The sequence below is a fragment of the Ictidomys tridecemlineatus genome, unplaced genomic scaffold (assembly GCF_052094955.1).
Source record: "Ictidomys tridecemlineatus isolate mIctTri1 unplaced genomic scaffold, mIctTri1.hap1 Scaffold_162, whole genome shotgun sequence".
Classification (NCBI taxonomy): Eukaryota; Metazoa; Chordata; class Mammalia; order Rodentia; family Sciuridae; genus Ictidomys; species Ictidomys tridecemlineatus.
The window spans coordinates 263,246-277,849 of NW_027521417.1; the positions used below are offsets into that span (position 1 = coordinate 263,246).

The 14,604-nt window shown below is 50.1% G+C and overlaps 1 protein-coding gene across 1 annotated transcript; it reads right to left on the minus strand.

The window, feature by feature from the left end:
• Nucleotides 1-1,438: 1,438 nt before the first annotated feature.
• LOC144372776 (uncharacterized) lies at nt 1,439-14,281 on the minus strand. The gene is made up of 10 exons (XM_078036029.1): nt 13,956-14,281; nt 12,291-12,484; nt 11,849-12,054; nt 10,662-10,776; nt 9,191-9,306; nt 8,794-9,024; nt 7,601-7,715; nt 4,916-5,295; nt 3,829-3,943; nt 1,439-1,906 (listed from the first exon to the last, which is right to left on the minus strand). Exons 1-8 carry the CDS (start codon nt 14,246-14,248, stop codon nt 5,135-5,137), a joined length of 1,431 nt encoding a protein of 476 aa, XP_077892155.1. The 5' UTR covers nt 14,249-14,281; the 3' UTR covers nt 1,439-1,906; nt 3,829-3,943; nt 4,916-5,134.
• Between the last annotated feature and the right edge of the window lie 323 nt (nt 14,282-14,604).

A 14,604-nucleotide genomic window follows, 5' to 3' on the forward strand; every position in this document is an offset into this window, starting at 1 on the left:
ACAGAGGCTTCAATGTGAAAGCATGCCTGTCACCTGTAAGAAGCATTTTTGATATCTTCTAGGTCACACAGAAAACAAATAGCATGTGCTCACTTACAACAAAGTTAATCAACAAAGCAAATTGAAACTTCTTGCAGCAAACAGCTTTCTTTCTCCCATTCCCCAGCTATTTTCAGCAATCACATCCAGAGTCGAATTCCAGCCCAATATAAAATGTGTGCTCCCAAGGAAGTCTGTATAATTGACATCACCCAACGTGGGGAGGCAAGGGGAATGCTGAGAAGATCAGTTCTTCAAAACTCCTACTTTTTCAGAAAACTCATTGAAAGGCAGGGCCCCACTTGCAGCCATCAGTGGTTGACAGATGGCACAGAGGCTTCAATGTGAAACCATGAATGTCAATCATTACAAGTGCTTCTGGCACTCTAGTTCAACCAGGGACAGCCTAAAGTGCTCAACAAGAACACACTTTGTTCCTGCAAGTGGAAGCAGCTTGCATGAACTGTTTCAGTCAGGAAATTCCAAGCTCTTCTCAGCAAGCACATCCAGAGCACAGTTCTGGCCCAAAAGAAAAAGAGTCCTAGCAAGAGGGTCCAACACCTATGATCACCTTCATAAGGTAGCTTCCCATCTTCTGTGTAGAAGTGGGTTTTTCCTTGGCATTTATGCTGTGGAGGAGACCACTAGGAGCTAAACTTCATGCAGGACCATCTGACCTGGACTTTTTGCAAGCCCTATGAAGCCCTCACACAAGATCAAATGCTACAGGATTTTGCAGAATAGTCCAGGCAACAGTAGACATTCATTCATTGTCTAGAGTCTACAGATTCCTAGATGCATGGCATTCATTTTCATCAAATGCACAATTTTGATCAAAAATCATATATATATCTCTTTCCAATCTGAATCAAAAAAATCAGAAATATTCCCATATCCAAAGAGTGGATCCCCATTGTAATGCTACCAGTGGAAAATTCCACAGCTGACCTCAAGGGATGGTTCACAGTCAAAACACAGCTCCATGAAAAATATTACATGACATGACCTTCTGTTTATGTGGAAAGTGGCATGGGAAGTACACATGCATGTCTTCTTCAGACATGGGATTCATTTGCAGGACACCTTATGCAATTGAAAATACTCCAAAATGGGAGAAATCAGAACCATGTCTCCAAAGTATTTCAGAAGAGACCAACTCCAACAGTTTATCTATCTCTCATTGTGTGTGTGTGTGCGCTCTAGTGTGTGTGTGTGTGTGTGTGTGTGTGTGTGTGTGTGCTCTAGTGTGTGTGTGTGTGCTAGTGTTTGTGTGTGTGTGTTCTCTAGTGTGTGTTTGTGTGTCTTTGTTTCTGTTTGTACCATGATAGCCGATACTTCATTGTCCCCATTGGAAAACTGACTCAGATAATGCCATCTGCCAAACTCCTAAAAACCAAACTTCTTGCTGATACAAGGAAACATTCCTTCCTGTTGGTTTGGATGTGTCCTTTAGGAATCACTGCTACATTTAGTATACTCAAATCATCACTGTAGATCAGGTAACAAAAACATATATATTTTAAAATAATAATATATTAATGGAAACAACAAATACAGGATAGAGTAACAACTGTGTTACTAAACAAGGTCAAGGACAATGGCAAACTATAGATTCAAACTTTGAAGCAAATAGTAATCAATGTAAATATTCCTGGGCTGCCTCAGCCCCGCCCAGGCACACAGCAGCAGAATGGTTTTGCAAGCATCCTCAGGAGGGCTGCAGCCTTCTTTGTAGGATGAGAGGGAGGTTGAGGCTGGATCCACTCATCATTCTTTTGGGAGAGGCTCCTTTTCCTCAGCACAAAGTTGAATTCTGTGTGAGGGTTCTTTGCATAAAATACGTTGGCCTGCGCTGGAATCCTCAGCTCTGGGGAGAGAGGGGTGTACAAAATAAGGTGGCTCAGGAGGTGCTCCCTAGGACACCCCAACATCTGAGAGCCTGTGCCATAAAAGGCCAGAGCCACATACCTGGGAGCTCTCCAATTCAGCACCAATACCAACAAAGACCACCTCCACAGTCCTCCCTGAGGAAGAACTAGGCAGAGTACTTCAACAGACCTAATGTCTGTTCCTACCAAAGGCTTTGGACTTCAGAACATCCCAGGTCCTCTTGCATCTGCCAAAGCACACCACTAGATTTACATCTGAAATCTCCCACAAAAGGCTCCTGTGCCGAAGATTCAGACCCCACATGAGCCATCTTCACAGGTGGGTTTGGAGGGAAGCATTGGATGGTGAGTGCTCTGATGTCAACATGAAATTCTTATTCAAGATAAATACTCTACTAGGAGGTGGGAGGGACTGGAAGAAAGGTTGAGCATGGTTGGAGGAAGACCTAAACAGGGTTGCGCCCTGGGAAAAAATACCTTGTTTCTATTGGCTCCACTGAATCCTCATTCTCCATGTAGAGGTCCTCCTTCTCCTCTCCATATTTCTCTCTCTCCCTCTCTGCCAGCCTCGTTCCCTCTCTCCCACTCTATGCCTTTGTGGCAAGGGCTGAGGTGCTCTCCACTGCCACACACTAGAGCTTTATGGACAGCCTCAGTGCACAACCAAAGAGAAAGCTATGAAACCCGGAGAAAAAGGCCTAGGATTCCTCTTCTGAGTTATTTTCCTCAAGTATGGCCACAGTGAGGACAGGCTACCCAGCACGGATACCACATTAGAGCCATGCTTCTGTGTTGGTGGAGCCCACCTCCATGTGGACCAGCCTCAGAGAATGGAGGCCACATTCCAAATGCTGCCCTATTGAGAACAATGGTTCCAAAGACCAGCAAAGGGAATGCTTCCCTCCAACATGGTGTATGGCCCAGTGGTGCCATGACCCTGGGTGGGGGAATACAACAGCCAGCTTCTCCTTCCTCTGAACACCTGTTTCCTGTCACCCTCCTCTAACCTAGAGCCTGTTCTCCATCCCTTCTGGGTTGGATGTGGGGATCTCTGCTATGAATTTCTAAGGCTACCAAGGTCCCAGACAGACTTCCTCTTCCATAGATTCTACTAACCTAACAGTAGGTTAATATAGGAGAAAATTGATCCTAGAACTCATAGGGATGGTGGTCTTCAGCATACATAGGCTGGGATAATGGCTGCTGTGGTGTTTGGCTCACAAAAACCAACCAGTCAACCAACGAAAAAGTGCTGGCATTATTATCAGATGAGCTCTGTGGCTACGTGCTCAGGAAGCCCCCATCTGACTTTAATTTTGGATCATAACCTGGCTATTGTGATCACTCCTTGGCAGGTGGACTCAGGTACAGACAACCAGGGAATTTGCCCAAACACAGATGATTCAGGCTGTCCCCCAGGCTGTGTTTTTTTTCCCAATTTCATCCTGTTACTGCTTGTTAGAATCCTGGCAATTCTCTGCCCAGGCAGTGGTTTTCTGATCATACAGAAGGCTTTCAATCCTACTGCTTCAATCCACAAAAATGCCAGTTCCCTCTTTAGCCCATGCATTCCCATGTTCCTCTGAAACCACTCCTATCCCAGACCACAGAACCATACTGCTCCTGGAAAGAGGCTTTTCTCCTCACTCCTCACTGATGTCAGCTTTAGATGCCTGTTCATGTCCAGGGGAGGCACCTGGTGGGGAGCCACAATATCCACTGGGGTATACCATTGGACCTCGAGACCTTCCACCAGCAGAAGTGTAGTTGGCTTTGTGCACGAGCCCCAACACACCCTGTTGGAGTGTTTTTGGGCGTCAGAGACTACTCTTTGGTGCTAAGAGTTAACTTGAGTCCAAATCCTGACCCTTGCTCCCTGCCATCTGATTGTCCCACTTACTCTGACGGTGAGAGATGATTTGGCCCAGCTCATATTCCTCCGGCTTCTCCTGAGTAAGCAAGTGTAGCTCGAGGGCCCTGCGGATGACGACAGGAGCCCTATCGTGGCAGGTCACCTGGAGCAGCATGGGAGACAGGCCTTCAGGAAATGGGCCTTGAAGTGACTACTCAAGGACAGTGGGCAGGGGCATTCTGGAGGCACCTCCACTCTAAATACAAGGGCAACATCCATGACCCTACTACCTAAAGCTGGCCTCCTGCTCATCGGGTGGTCTCTTCCCATAGGTTACTAGCCAAATCCTTGTACATAGGACTTCCTGGACCTGCCATTGCTCTTTGTGGAGCTGCACTCCTCTCGAAGTGAAAGGACCCCACTACCTGCATACAGATGCAATCTCATCCCAAAAGTTGGGAGGAATGGGACAATAGCCTCCAAGATCCCAGGTCTGCCCGAGGATGCAGGTGGCATTGGGAATGGCCTAGGCACAAAACCTAGAGGCTTTGGTCTGGATTCCAGGAACAAATACAGACCCAGAAACATGACCACACACAGGAGTGACGAAAGACAGTCACGAGAGCTCCTTGCCTCCAGAGGCTCAGTGCTGGCTGGGGTGTAGGAGGGCACCTCATCCGGCAAGGGTGGTCATTGGGTTACCTGGACATTTAGTGTGCTTGCTCCACATCCATATCGACTCTGCAGAGAGACCCTCTCAGCTCCTTGTTCAAGGAACATGCAGAACCTCACACTGATGTCCTCCTCCATAGACGTCAACATCCCATACAGGGGAACCTGCAACCTAGGTCCTTTCCTGTTCTCATCTGTCACCCATACCCGCCTCTGCCCTTCTGGACTGCATGCTGCCTTCCGACACACAGATTCCCTCAGACATGGTGGTGGACAAGCTGCTGCTCTCCCTCATCTCAACTCCAGCCCTTCACACTGACCCCTCCCTTCTTGATTCCCATCTATCCTCCTGATCTTCCAGAAGCTCCAATGCAAGAGGGCATGAGTATTCCATGGTATTGGACCAGTGTCTGCTCCCCACCCAGGTGTAAGCACCAGGGGACACCCCTGATCCCAGGCTTACCAGGACCTTCTTGGCCATCTTTGGACTTTGTGTTTCTAAGTGGACGTGAATTAAGCAGGTATCTCCCACCTGCTTGTGGGAAAGCGGCCTGGAGGACTTGCAGGTTGATTCTGAGAACTGTGGGGGATGGAACATCAGCAAACCCAGAAACAGAAAGCCACCCAGCCTGTCGGTTGGCTCTATGGGCTCCTAGCACATATGTCTAGGTGATGAGGCTTCTTATTTCCCCAGGTGGGAGTGGAATGGCAGTACAAGTACAGCTTGAATAAGGTAGGTGTTTACCTCCTTTCCCTTGACTTTGGGGCGTTTCCTCACAATGAAATATTTTATTCCCGGATTCATGGACAGATACACGAGTGAGTGGTCAGGGACCTTGATTTCTGCAGAGCGAAGTGGACAGAATTGTTAGGTGGCACTCAAGGATTATACCACAAAACACCCACACCCCCTGAGAGTCTCCGCCAGGGCGAGCCTGCACCAGAATTGAGAGCCCTCCTATCCAGCTACAGTGCCACCAAAGACTCCCTCAGTGATTCTTCCCTGGAGAAGATGATGTACAGGATTCTAAACCAAAAGAGCACCTGGCAATGGAAACAGCACCTTGGGCCCCAGAACTTCTCAGTGCAGGTTGGATCTGCCAAAGGGACACTGCTAGGCTGTGCATCAGGATTGGCAAAGGCTCCTGTGCTTAGGCCTTTCTCCCCAGGGCAGCCATGCTCACACATGGGCATTCAGGGAAGCATTGGATGGTGGGCGAATTCATCCCCTTGCCCTGGATGAATCCACTCATGGATGAATACGCGGAGGGGAGGTGGTATCCATCAGAGGTGTGTTGGGCATGGATATGGGAGGACTTCAACAGGGTGGTTCCCTGGAGAACTCTATCGTTTTCTAGGTTCGCTCTCCTTCCCCTTGTTTCTCATCATGAGCTGTCTGCTTGGTACTTGTATTCTGGTTCTTGTTCTACTTCTTGCTCTTCTTTCTGTCCTGCATCTTCTTGTAGTTCTTTCTGGGTCTTTTTCTTGTTTTTACATGATTCCTTCTTGTTCTTCTTCTTGTGTATCTCCCTCCACCCTTCCTTTTGTTTCATCTCCTGCTTTTTCTTCTTCTTCCTCCTGATCTTCATCGTGTGATCCTCTACCCACTCGGGAGTGTCTCTTTCTCCTCCTCCTCCTTCTCCTTCTTTCTCTGGCAATGGTGGGGCGTCCTCTGAAGAGTTCAAATCTATCACACTCTTCTGCCCAGATGCAGCTTCTGTTCAGTAGTCCAAGATGAAATCAGTTCTCAATCAATGGCTGGGAGTGAAACCAAGACCAAAGACAAGTGACTTCCTTTTTTTGTCATTGTCACAGTCAGGAAAGACTGGATAACAGACACCACATTCTGGATAGGCTTCTACCTGTGGTAGTCAGCACCTCATCTGGACCAGGATTGCTAAAATAGATTCCACCTCCATAAAGCTTCCCCAATGAAAACAAGGTTTCCAAAATCTAGGAGAGGGCCAGCATCACTGCCACCCTCCTGCCATAAGGCATAGATGCCATCACACCTAGTGGGTTCCAGGCCCCCGGTAGTCCTCCCTTTTGACGTCTGTTACACACAAACCTCCCCTGGTCTGGAGCTTGCTCTCAACTGATGCTTGGGTTGAAAGTCTGATTCTGAAATCACCTTCGTAGATTCTCAGTTTGGTAATTTCTTATTGATTGACTTAATTTTTTACCAGGGATAAAACCAGAGGCACCTAAGCACTGAGACCATTTCCAGGCCTTTTTACTTGGGTACAGGGTCTCCCTAAGTTTCTGAGGCTGTTTGGAAATCCCCATCCTCCTGCGCTGCCTCCCAAGTCCCTGAGATTCACAGACACTGCCCCTTGCCCAGCTCCTTGCACCTCAGTCTTCCTCATGTGTGAGACAGAGCCAACCCAAATGAGGCGGTGTGTGAAAATGGGAAAACTCACTTACGTGCCCGACAGATGGTGGGTTCTATTGTGGACAAGTTGGGATGGTGGAGGCTAGGAGTGTCTGGCTCACAAGAAAGGAAAGAGCACTGGCATTGTGGACAGCTCAGCATTGTGGCCTATGTTCTTCAGAGCCCTTCTTTGTTACTGGAAGGAATAATAACCTGGCCATTCTGATATCTTCAGTAGATGGGCACCCAGGCACAGAGGACTTGGAATTGTTCCCAAAAGAACCCAAACAGGCTGTCCCCTGGCCTTGACTTCCTCTTCACTGAGTCCTGTTCCCAGTTGCTGCAATCCTGACATTCTTGTGTAGGCAGGACTTTTCATATCCTGGCCATGGATCAGAACCTGTGCTGCTTCCGTCCACAGCAATGCTGATCCAATCAGGGCCCATGTTCTCCTCCTCTTCATTTGAAGGCATCCTTATCAGTGAGCCATAAACCAAACTGATGATGGATTGAGCCTCTCTCTGCCTTGCTCTCATTGATATTAGCTTTGCATTGCCAGACCAGGTCCAGGGGAGAACACATTTAGGGAGGTCCAGCAGCCCCCTGGGGCCTCATTGAGCCCCTCCACATTGGACACACCCATCACTGCACTTGGTTTCCTGCACCAGGCCCACCACACTTTGGTATTTGGGGGCCAAGGTCCACTTTCTCTTGGCTGTGAGTTATCCTGAGCCCACTGTGGATCATGTCTCCCCCCTGTCTGATTGTCCTACTTACTCTCATTCTCAGACATCATTCTCAGCAGCTCAAAGTTGTCCACATCCTCATGCTGCAACATATTTTGGTCCAAGGCCCTGTGGATGAGGCTTGTCACTGTCTCCTGACAGGTCACCTGGATCAGGGTGGGACAAATATCATCAGAGAATGGCTTTTAGAGGAGCTACCCAGAAGACTGTGGTCAAACATTCAGGAGAAATCTCAGCTACATATACAAGGGCACAATCTTGTTATCCTGCTACCTGAGTGTGGCCTCCATATACCCCCTGGGTTCTTGCAATGTGCTACTAGAACAATCCTGGTACAAATATCTGCCTGTACCTGCCATCTCCCCTCCCCCTGGGGAGCCACATTCCACTCAGGTCAAAGGACCAAACTGCCTATGCACAGACACACTCTCATCTCACTGAGATGGCATCAATGGGCAAGGGATCTGCACACAAAGTGTGCTCTGGGATGCAGGCTGCCTTTGTGGGTGGAAGAGGCAAATGCACTGAAAATTTTGGTCCTTTATGCCACTACACAAAACAGACTCAGATACAAGAGTGTGCACTTGAGTGCTTCATGATAGCTTTGATAGGCCCTGGCCTCTGGAAGCTCGGTGCGAGTCTGGTTGTAATGATGTACTTGACTCAGCACTGGCAGTCACTGAACATGTCTCCTCTGCAGCTGGACACCTGTAGCATTAGCGTGTCTACTGCACATCCATAGAAATACTGCCAAGAACCCCTTTAGCTCCCTATTCACATACCTGCAAAGGCTGACATTCCAAACCTTTGGCATGACCCCCCAGGTGATCCCGACCCCAAATTCCTACACCTAGTCATGCTAAGGAGGTTCTCTTCCCTGCCACCAGGAACACATCCCCTCCTACACATGTGACAAGTCACTGCCACCTCCTCTGCTCCAACCTCACTCATTAAGAATACCAAGTTGTAGGCACTGCAGCCTGCACCCTGGACATGTCTCTGCCTTTATCTGTCCACAGCACTTCCTTCTGCACTTCTGGCCTGCAAAACCGACAGTACACAGGCCAACTCACCGCTAGAGCTGGGCATGCTGATGCTCTTCCTCCTCAGGTCAAGCCCTTAAGACGGACCTCTCTCTATTTCCTACCACAGCCCCGGGGTTGGCTGTGTCTCCTGCCTTCCACTGTGTGGACACCCAGGAGGCAGCCCTGCTGTCGGGCTTACCAGGATGCGCTTTGTCTCCCTCAGGCTCTGTCCCTCTAGGAGGACGTGAACAAAGCGGCTGTCTTCCACCTGCTCACTGGAGTGAAGCAGAGAGGAGCTGCTACTGGTGACTTTTCTCATGCACCACTCATTGCTTTGGGTGGCCTGGGGCAATGATCCTGCAGCCACTGTAGAGCTGCTGCTCACAGCTGCTGGGATCCTGGATGCCACTGCCACAGAAGGCTCCAAGAACTGTGGGAGATGACAACATCAGCAAAACCCAGCAACTGCACCCCACCCAGCCTGGCAGTTGGCTCTGTGGGCGTTCTACAACATCCATCCAGAACCTGAGGTTCTTGTCCCATTGGAGGATGTGGAGTGGCACCAGGAGTAAAGACTGAAGAAGGTGGCTGTTTACCTCCTTTGGCTTGACCTTCAACGACTTGCTGGCATCTGTTTCCCAAAGAAGAAAGTTATAATTCACTCCTCCATCCAGGGCGTAATATACTTTTCCATCAGCAGGGATCCTCAGCTCTGGAGAGGCAGGGGCAGGGGCGTGGTAGGTGACACTCAAGGAATATACTACCCAACATCCCCCACAACTGAGAGCCTCTGCCAGCTCAGATCTCACACACAGACCTGAGAGCCCCCAAATCCAGCTACTGTTCCACCAAAGACTCCCCACTGATTCCTCCCTGAGGACCCTCTATGCACAGGAGGTCCACTACAGGAACACCTTTCAAGGAAATAGCCCCTCGCACCCCAGAACCTCTTAGTTCACGTTGGACCCACCAATGAGAAACAGCTAGACTTTGTATCTGGATTGGTCCCCAAAGACTCATGTGTTGAAGGTTTTCTCCCCACTGCAGCAATGATCACATGGGTTTGGGGGAATCACTTGATGGTGGGTGCCTCCACCTTGCCAGTGGATTCATCCACTCATACAAGGCTACACTAATTTGAGGGGTATGGTTTGGGGGTGTGTTGAGCGTGGGTGGAGGATGTCCACAGCAGGGCTGTGCCATCCAGAGCAATATATTTCTTTTGAGTTCCCCACTTCTGCATTTCCTCCTCATGAGTATAATTCTCATTCACATTTTTAATCAATTTATTGTTATACTTCTTGTTCGGCTTGTGTTTCTCCTTCTTGTTCTTGTTCTTCTTCATCTTCTTCTCATGCTTCTTCTTATAGTCATCTTGACCTTCTTATTCATTGTCTCCTCCTTCAACTTATTTTCATTTTTCTCCTCCTCCTCCTCCTCCTCCCTCTCCCCTCTCCCCTCTCCCCTCTCCCCTCTCCCCTCTCCCCTCTCCCCTCTCCCCTCTCTTCTCTCTTCTCTCTTCTCTCTCTCTCTCTCTCTCTCTCTCTCTCTCTCTCTCTCTCTCTCTCTCTCTCTCTCTCTCTCTAAGAAGAGTTTACAAGCTGTGGAGGGTTCTATTCTACCACACACTTCTCTCTAGAAATGGCCTCTGGTCCTAAATGGACTCAGTTTGCAGTGAATAGAAAGATTGGAAGCCAGAAATGATTCTTCATTGAACTGCTTTTCTCATGTACTCATCTAGGTCAGGAAAGGCTGCCAAAGTAGGCACCCTGTGGTTGTCTGTCTTCTTTGACACAAGACAAAGAAGCCTCTCTTCTTGGCCCCTCATGGATAATAGCTTTGCAATGCCTCCTCAGGCCAAGGAAAGAAAACATGATAGGCAGGTCCACAGCCCCTGGGGAACATGAAGAACCTGCAGATTTATGCCCCATCATTACACTTTGTTTTGTGCACAAGTCCCACCATACTCTTCCTGGGCATTGGGCCAACGCACACTGTGTTTTGGCTCCCAGTTATCGTGAGCCCACTGTGACTCACTGCTCCCTACCCTCTGATGATTCCACTTACTCTGATGGTTCGAGACAATTTGCAGAAGCTCGTAGTTTTCTGGATCCTCCTGCTGGAGCAAGTGTGCATCTAAGGCCCTGCGGATGATGACTGGAGTCGTGTCCTGGCAGGTCACCTGAGCAGGGTTGGAGAAAGCTCATCAGAGAGGGAATTTGGGAGTAGCTACCCAGAGGACAGTGCTCAAGGACAATCAGAGACAAGTGAGCTCTCAACACAAGGGCACCATCTTGATACCCTGCTACCTGAGGCCTTCATGTGATCATGTGGGGTCTTTTTATTAGCCTCTAGTCCAATCTTGGTACAAAAGTTTGCTTCAACCTGCTATGCCCTACAGGGACAAGGGAATAAGGACCAAAAGGCTTTGTACAGACACACTCTAGTCCCATCAATATGGGAGGAATGGTCCAGTGGACTTCCATATCCCTGCTCTGGTCTGGGATGCAGCTGCATTTTTGTGTGGACCAGGCACAAGCCCTAGGTGCTTTGGTCCTGACAGCCAGGGCACAACACACACTAGGACTCTTTAATGATAGGCATGGAAGTTGCTGGGCTCGAGAGTGTCAGTGCTTTCTGGGGTATCAGGAGGTTCGGACCCAGCAGGTGCAGTGGTTCAACATGGCTCCCCTGGAGGTGAACACCAGAGTCTCATGATGGATACTCCACACCCAGGAAAATTCTGCAGAGAGAGCGGCTGAATCTCTATTCATATACATGCAAACTAGGACACTAATGGGCCCCTCCAAGGCCCCCAGTTGTCTGTGACCCACACCTACCCACCCTAATCATTCTACAATGGCTCCCTTCCCTTCAACCAGCAACATATCCCCTCTCACACACAAGAAAATGACTGCCAACTCCTCTTCTTCAACCTCCATGATTCAATATACTCCTCCTCAATACCAAGGTCAGTAGAGGACGGCCTGCACCCTCGATATTTCTCTGACCTCCTCTGAACCCAGCACTCACTCCTGCACTTCTGACCTGCACACCCAAAAACATGCAGGCCCACTCGCACCCAGACCTGGCATGCTGATGCTCTCCCGCCTCTCTCTTCCTCACTTTCTGCTCTCCTTCCTGACCTTCCAGAAGCTCCAGTTCAAGAAGACAGGCCTAGTCCAAGGTGTTTGCTGTGGACTCGGTCTTCTCCAGTGTGGGCTCCCAGGAGACTCCCCTGCTCGAAGACTCACCAGGATGCTCTGATACTGTGTTGTCCTTTCGTTTTCCAGGTAGACGTGAATGAGGCACCTGCCTCTCACCCGCCTGTTGTACTGGGGCCGTGGGGAGTACCGAGTGGAGACCCCTGATGTCCTGGACTCCAGCTCTGCCCCTTCCCAGGGAGAAGGCTCTGGCTCTGGGGTTGGCTTAGGAGCCGTGACAGGAACTGAGCTTGTAGCTAGAGGAGAAAAGATGCCAACATGACTGCCTTGCCCTGACCTTCGCACAGACAGACAATACCCCTGCTCCCAGGAAGAACTCAGGCCCTTAGCCCACACAGGGCCTCTTTGCAGACTGGGGTCACTTCCTGAGTGAACAAAGGCTTATCCTAATTTCCAGCCCAAAATCAGGCATACAGACTCCCTGCAGTGGGACAGCAGTCGGACCTTTCCTCATATACCCTTAGGTACTCACCACAGTCCGCCTGGCTCTCAGGCTCTGCCTGGCTTGATATGCCATCTTCAGTTGGGGCCAGGAGGTGGTGTGCTTGGTGCTCCAGGAAGAGATACATATACGGCAGCAGCAGCTGCAGACTCAGAGAGCCTGGAGGCTGATGGGAAGCCTCGATGAAGAAGTTCACCCAGGTCCGCAGGAAGGAAGGTGAGGCACTGTGGGGAGGCAGGTGTGGAGTCAGCAAAACCCTGGCCTTGCCTTTTCCACGGCCTCCAGAGCAAACCTCTGACCCTACACTCCTGAACCATCCCTGGCTCTGAACACACCAGTCCACCCCAGACAAGTCACAGTGGCTGTACAGGCAGGGACAGGACAGGTCGCCACAGGCAAAGAACCTTCAATGAAGGAGCGCTAGATCCATGGTTTGACCAGCTCTCCCCTCCTCTTGGCAGGCCTGACACTCTTCTTCCTCTTGGCTACCTGCTCTCCAACCTGGAATGCACCTTCCAGGAGTGTCTGTCCTCCTGCCCACTCTTCTCAGGGCTCAAGAGACAACTCCTCCCCTGGCGTGGGCTGCAGTGCTACCTCATTTCCTGTGAGCTCTCACTGAGTCCCCTTGAATAGCAGTGGACCTCTCTTTTCCCATGAGTGCAGACCACATCTCTGTGGCCATGGGGGAGGACAGGAAGGTGTGGTGTGGGGGTATCTATTGTCCCAGGGGCTCTCCCAGAGGACCATGACTACCTACAACTCCCCGCCTTACCCCTCCTACTGTTGAAGCCCCACACCTTACACTGCAGGCAGAAAACAGAATTGGGGAGAGCAGTCTTTCCTCAGCCTTCCCAAGTCAAATCACCTTGCAGGTCCCTATTGTGGAAACAGGAGCCCACCCTCTTGACCCCAAGCCCATTCCATGTTGAAGTTGGTCCAGGGGTCCACCACAGTCACTGAAGAGGACAACATGCAGTTATGCCTCATGGAGTCAGGAATGCATTCACATGTAGGATATGTACTCATGGCACCTGTGGTTTTAGCCTGACCCCCATGAAAAGGGACACAATGGCAGTCATTTGCACCCCATTTTTCACTGAATTATGAAACGTGTCTTCACACAGTGGGTGCTTTCTCTGTGTTCATCAGTGAATGAGCCCAAACTGCTGATTCCCACATATCTCTGGGTGTGGGAGCTGCCATGTCCAAAGCCCCTGTCCAGCTATGTCCCAGCTAGGACGCTCTGTCCCACTATGGAAACTAACATGTCTTTATTAATCCAAAAGTGCTTTTCCCAAGGCCCGAGTTTTGAGACGCCTCTGGCACAGATCTACGTTCTTCACAAAGCCAACATCACACCAGAAAGACCACCTGGCCTCGCTGAGTCCACCTGGGAATGAGCTCAGTGCGCACCATTGAGCTGCGGTGCCCAGTGTGTGGGGACTGCTCCACAGACCTCTGTGGATCAGCTGGAGTCAGGATGGTTTCTCTCCCTGAGAGGGGAGTTCACTGCCCTTGCAAGGCTGTGGCAGGCACCTCCAGGACTCGTCCCATTCGGGGCTGACTTTCCACTATGAGTGTGGTCCTCTATCTCATTAGGTATTACAAACCTTTGGGTCCCTGAGAGGTACATGGCAGCCCCAAGATCCAGGCATGAGGGGGCTAAACACTTGGGCTTGGTGGTCTGGTGCTTACCTTGGGAACAAGAGATCCAGCACGTGCTGGGTGGGGATGAAATCCCAGGAGATTAACCCCATGTTGCTGCTGAAATGTAGGTTCCTCCCACCAATGTCAGGCAGGAGCTCATTCCTAAGCTGGCCCTGCCTGTAAGGTTCAAGGCTTTGTATGCTGAAGGGCTCCTCCGTGTTCTGATCATTTTCACCCTGGGTTGGGACCAAGAATGGTGGGTTCAAAATGGAAATGGTGACAAACAGAAAAATGACTTGTGCCAATACACTAGAGTCAAAGCACAATGGGACAGTTCCCATCAGTACACACACACACACACACACACACACACACACACACACACACACACAGTCAGAATAGGAGTCCTGGGCCATTCATCAGGGATCAGACTAGAGGGCCTGCTGGGCTCACCTGCCCTGTCTTACTCACTGTTACTCTTGTGCTCCTCTGCGACAATCGCCAGAGGATCTGGCGTCTAAGATGAAGCCTCACCCAGTGTATCCACAAAAGGGCTAGTTGGCCCCCCTGAGATTCCTGGGAGCCTGAGGCTCGGCATTGTTTGCAAGGACAGGGGAACATCCTTCTCACTCCAGTTTCTCCAACCAAATGAGCTCGGATGGCTTGGTCAGTGAAGTGGGTGCCTGGATACCAGGGT

Excerpts from the sequence above, each read along its gene's own strand:
- LOC144372776 (XM_078036029.1), bottom strand. The coding sequence starts at position 14,248 with ATGGGAACTGTCCCATTGTGCTTTGACTCTAGTGTATTGGCACAAGTC. Across the intron at positions 9,307-10,661 it reads AATTGTCTCGAACCATCAGA|AGCTGAGGATCCCTGCTGAT; the intron begins GTAAGTGGAATC and ends CTGCCTCTCCAG. Across the intron at positions 7,716-8,793 it reads GGGAGACAAAGCGCATCCTG|GTGACCTGTCAGGAGACAGT; the intron begins GTAAGCCCGACA and ends ACCCTGATCCAG.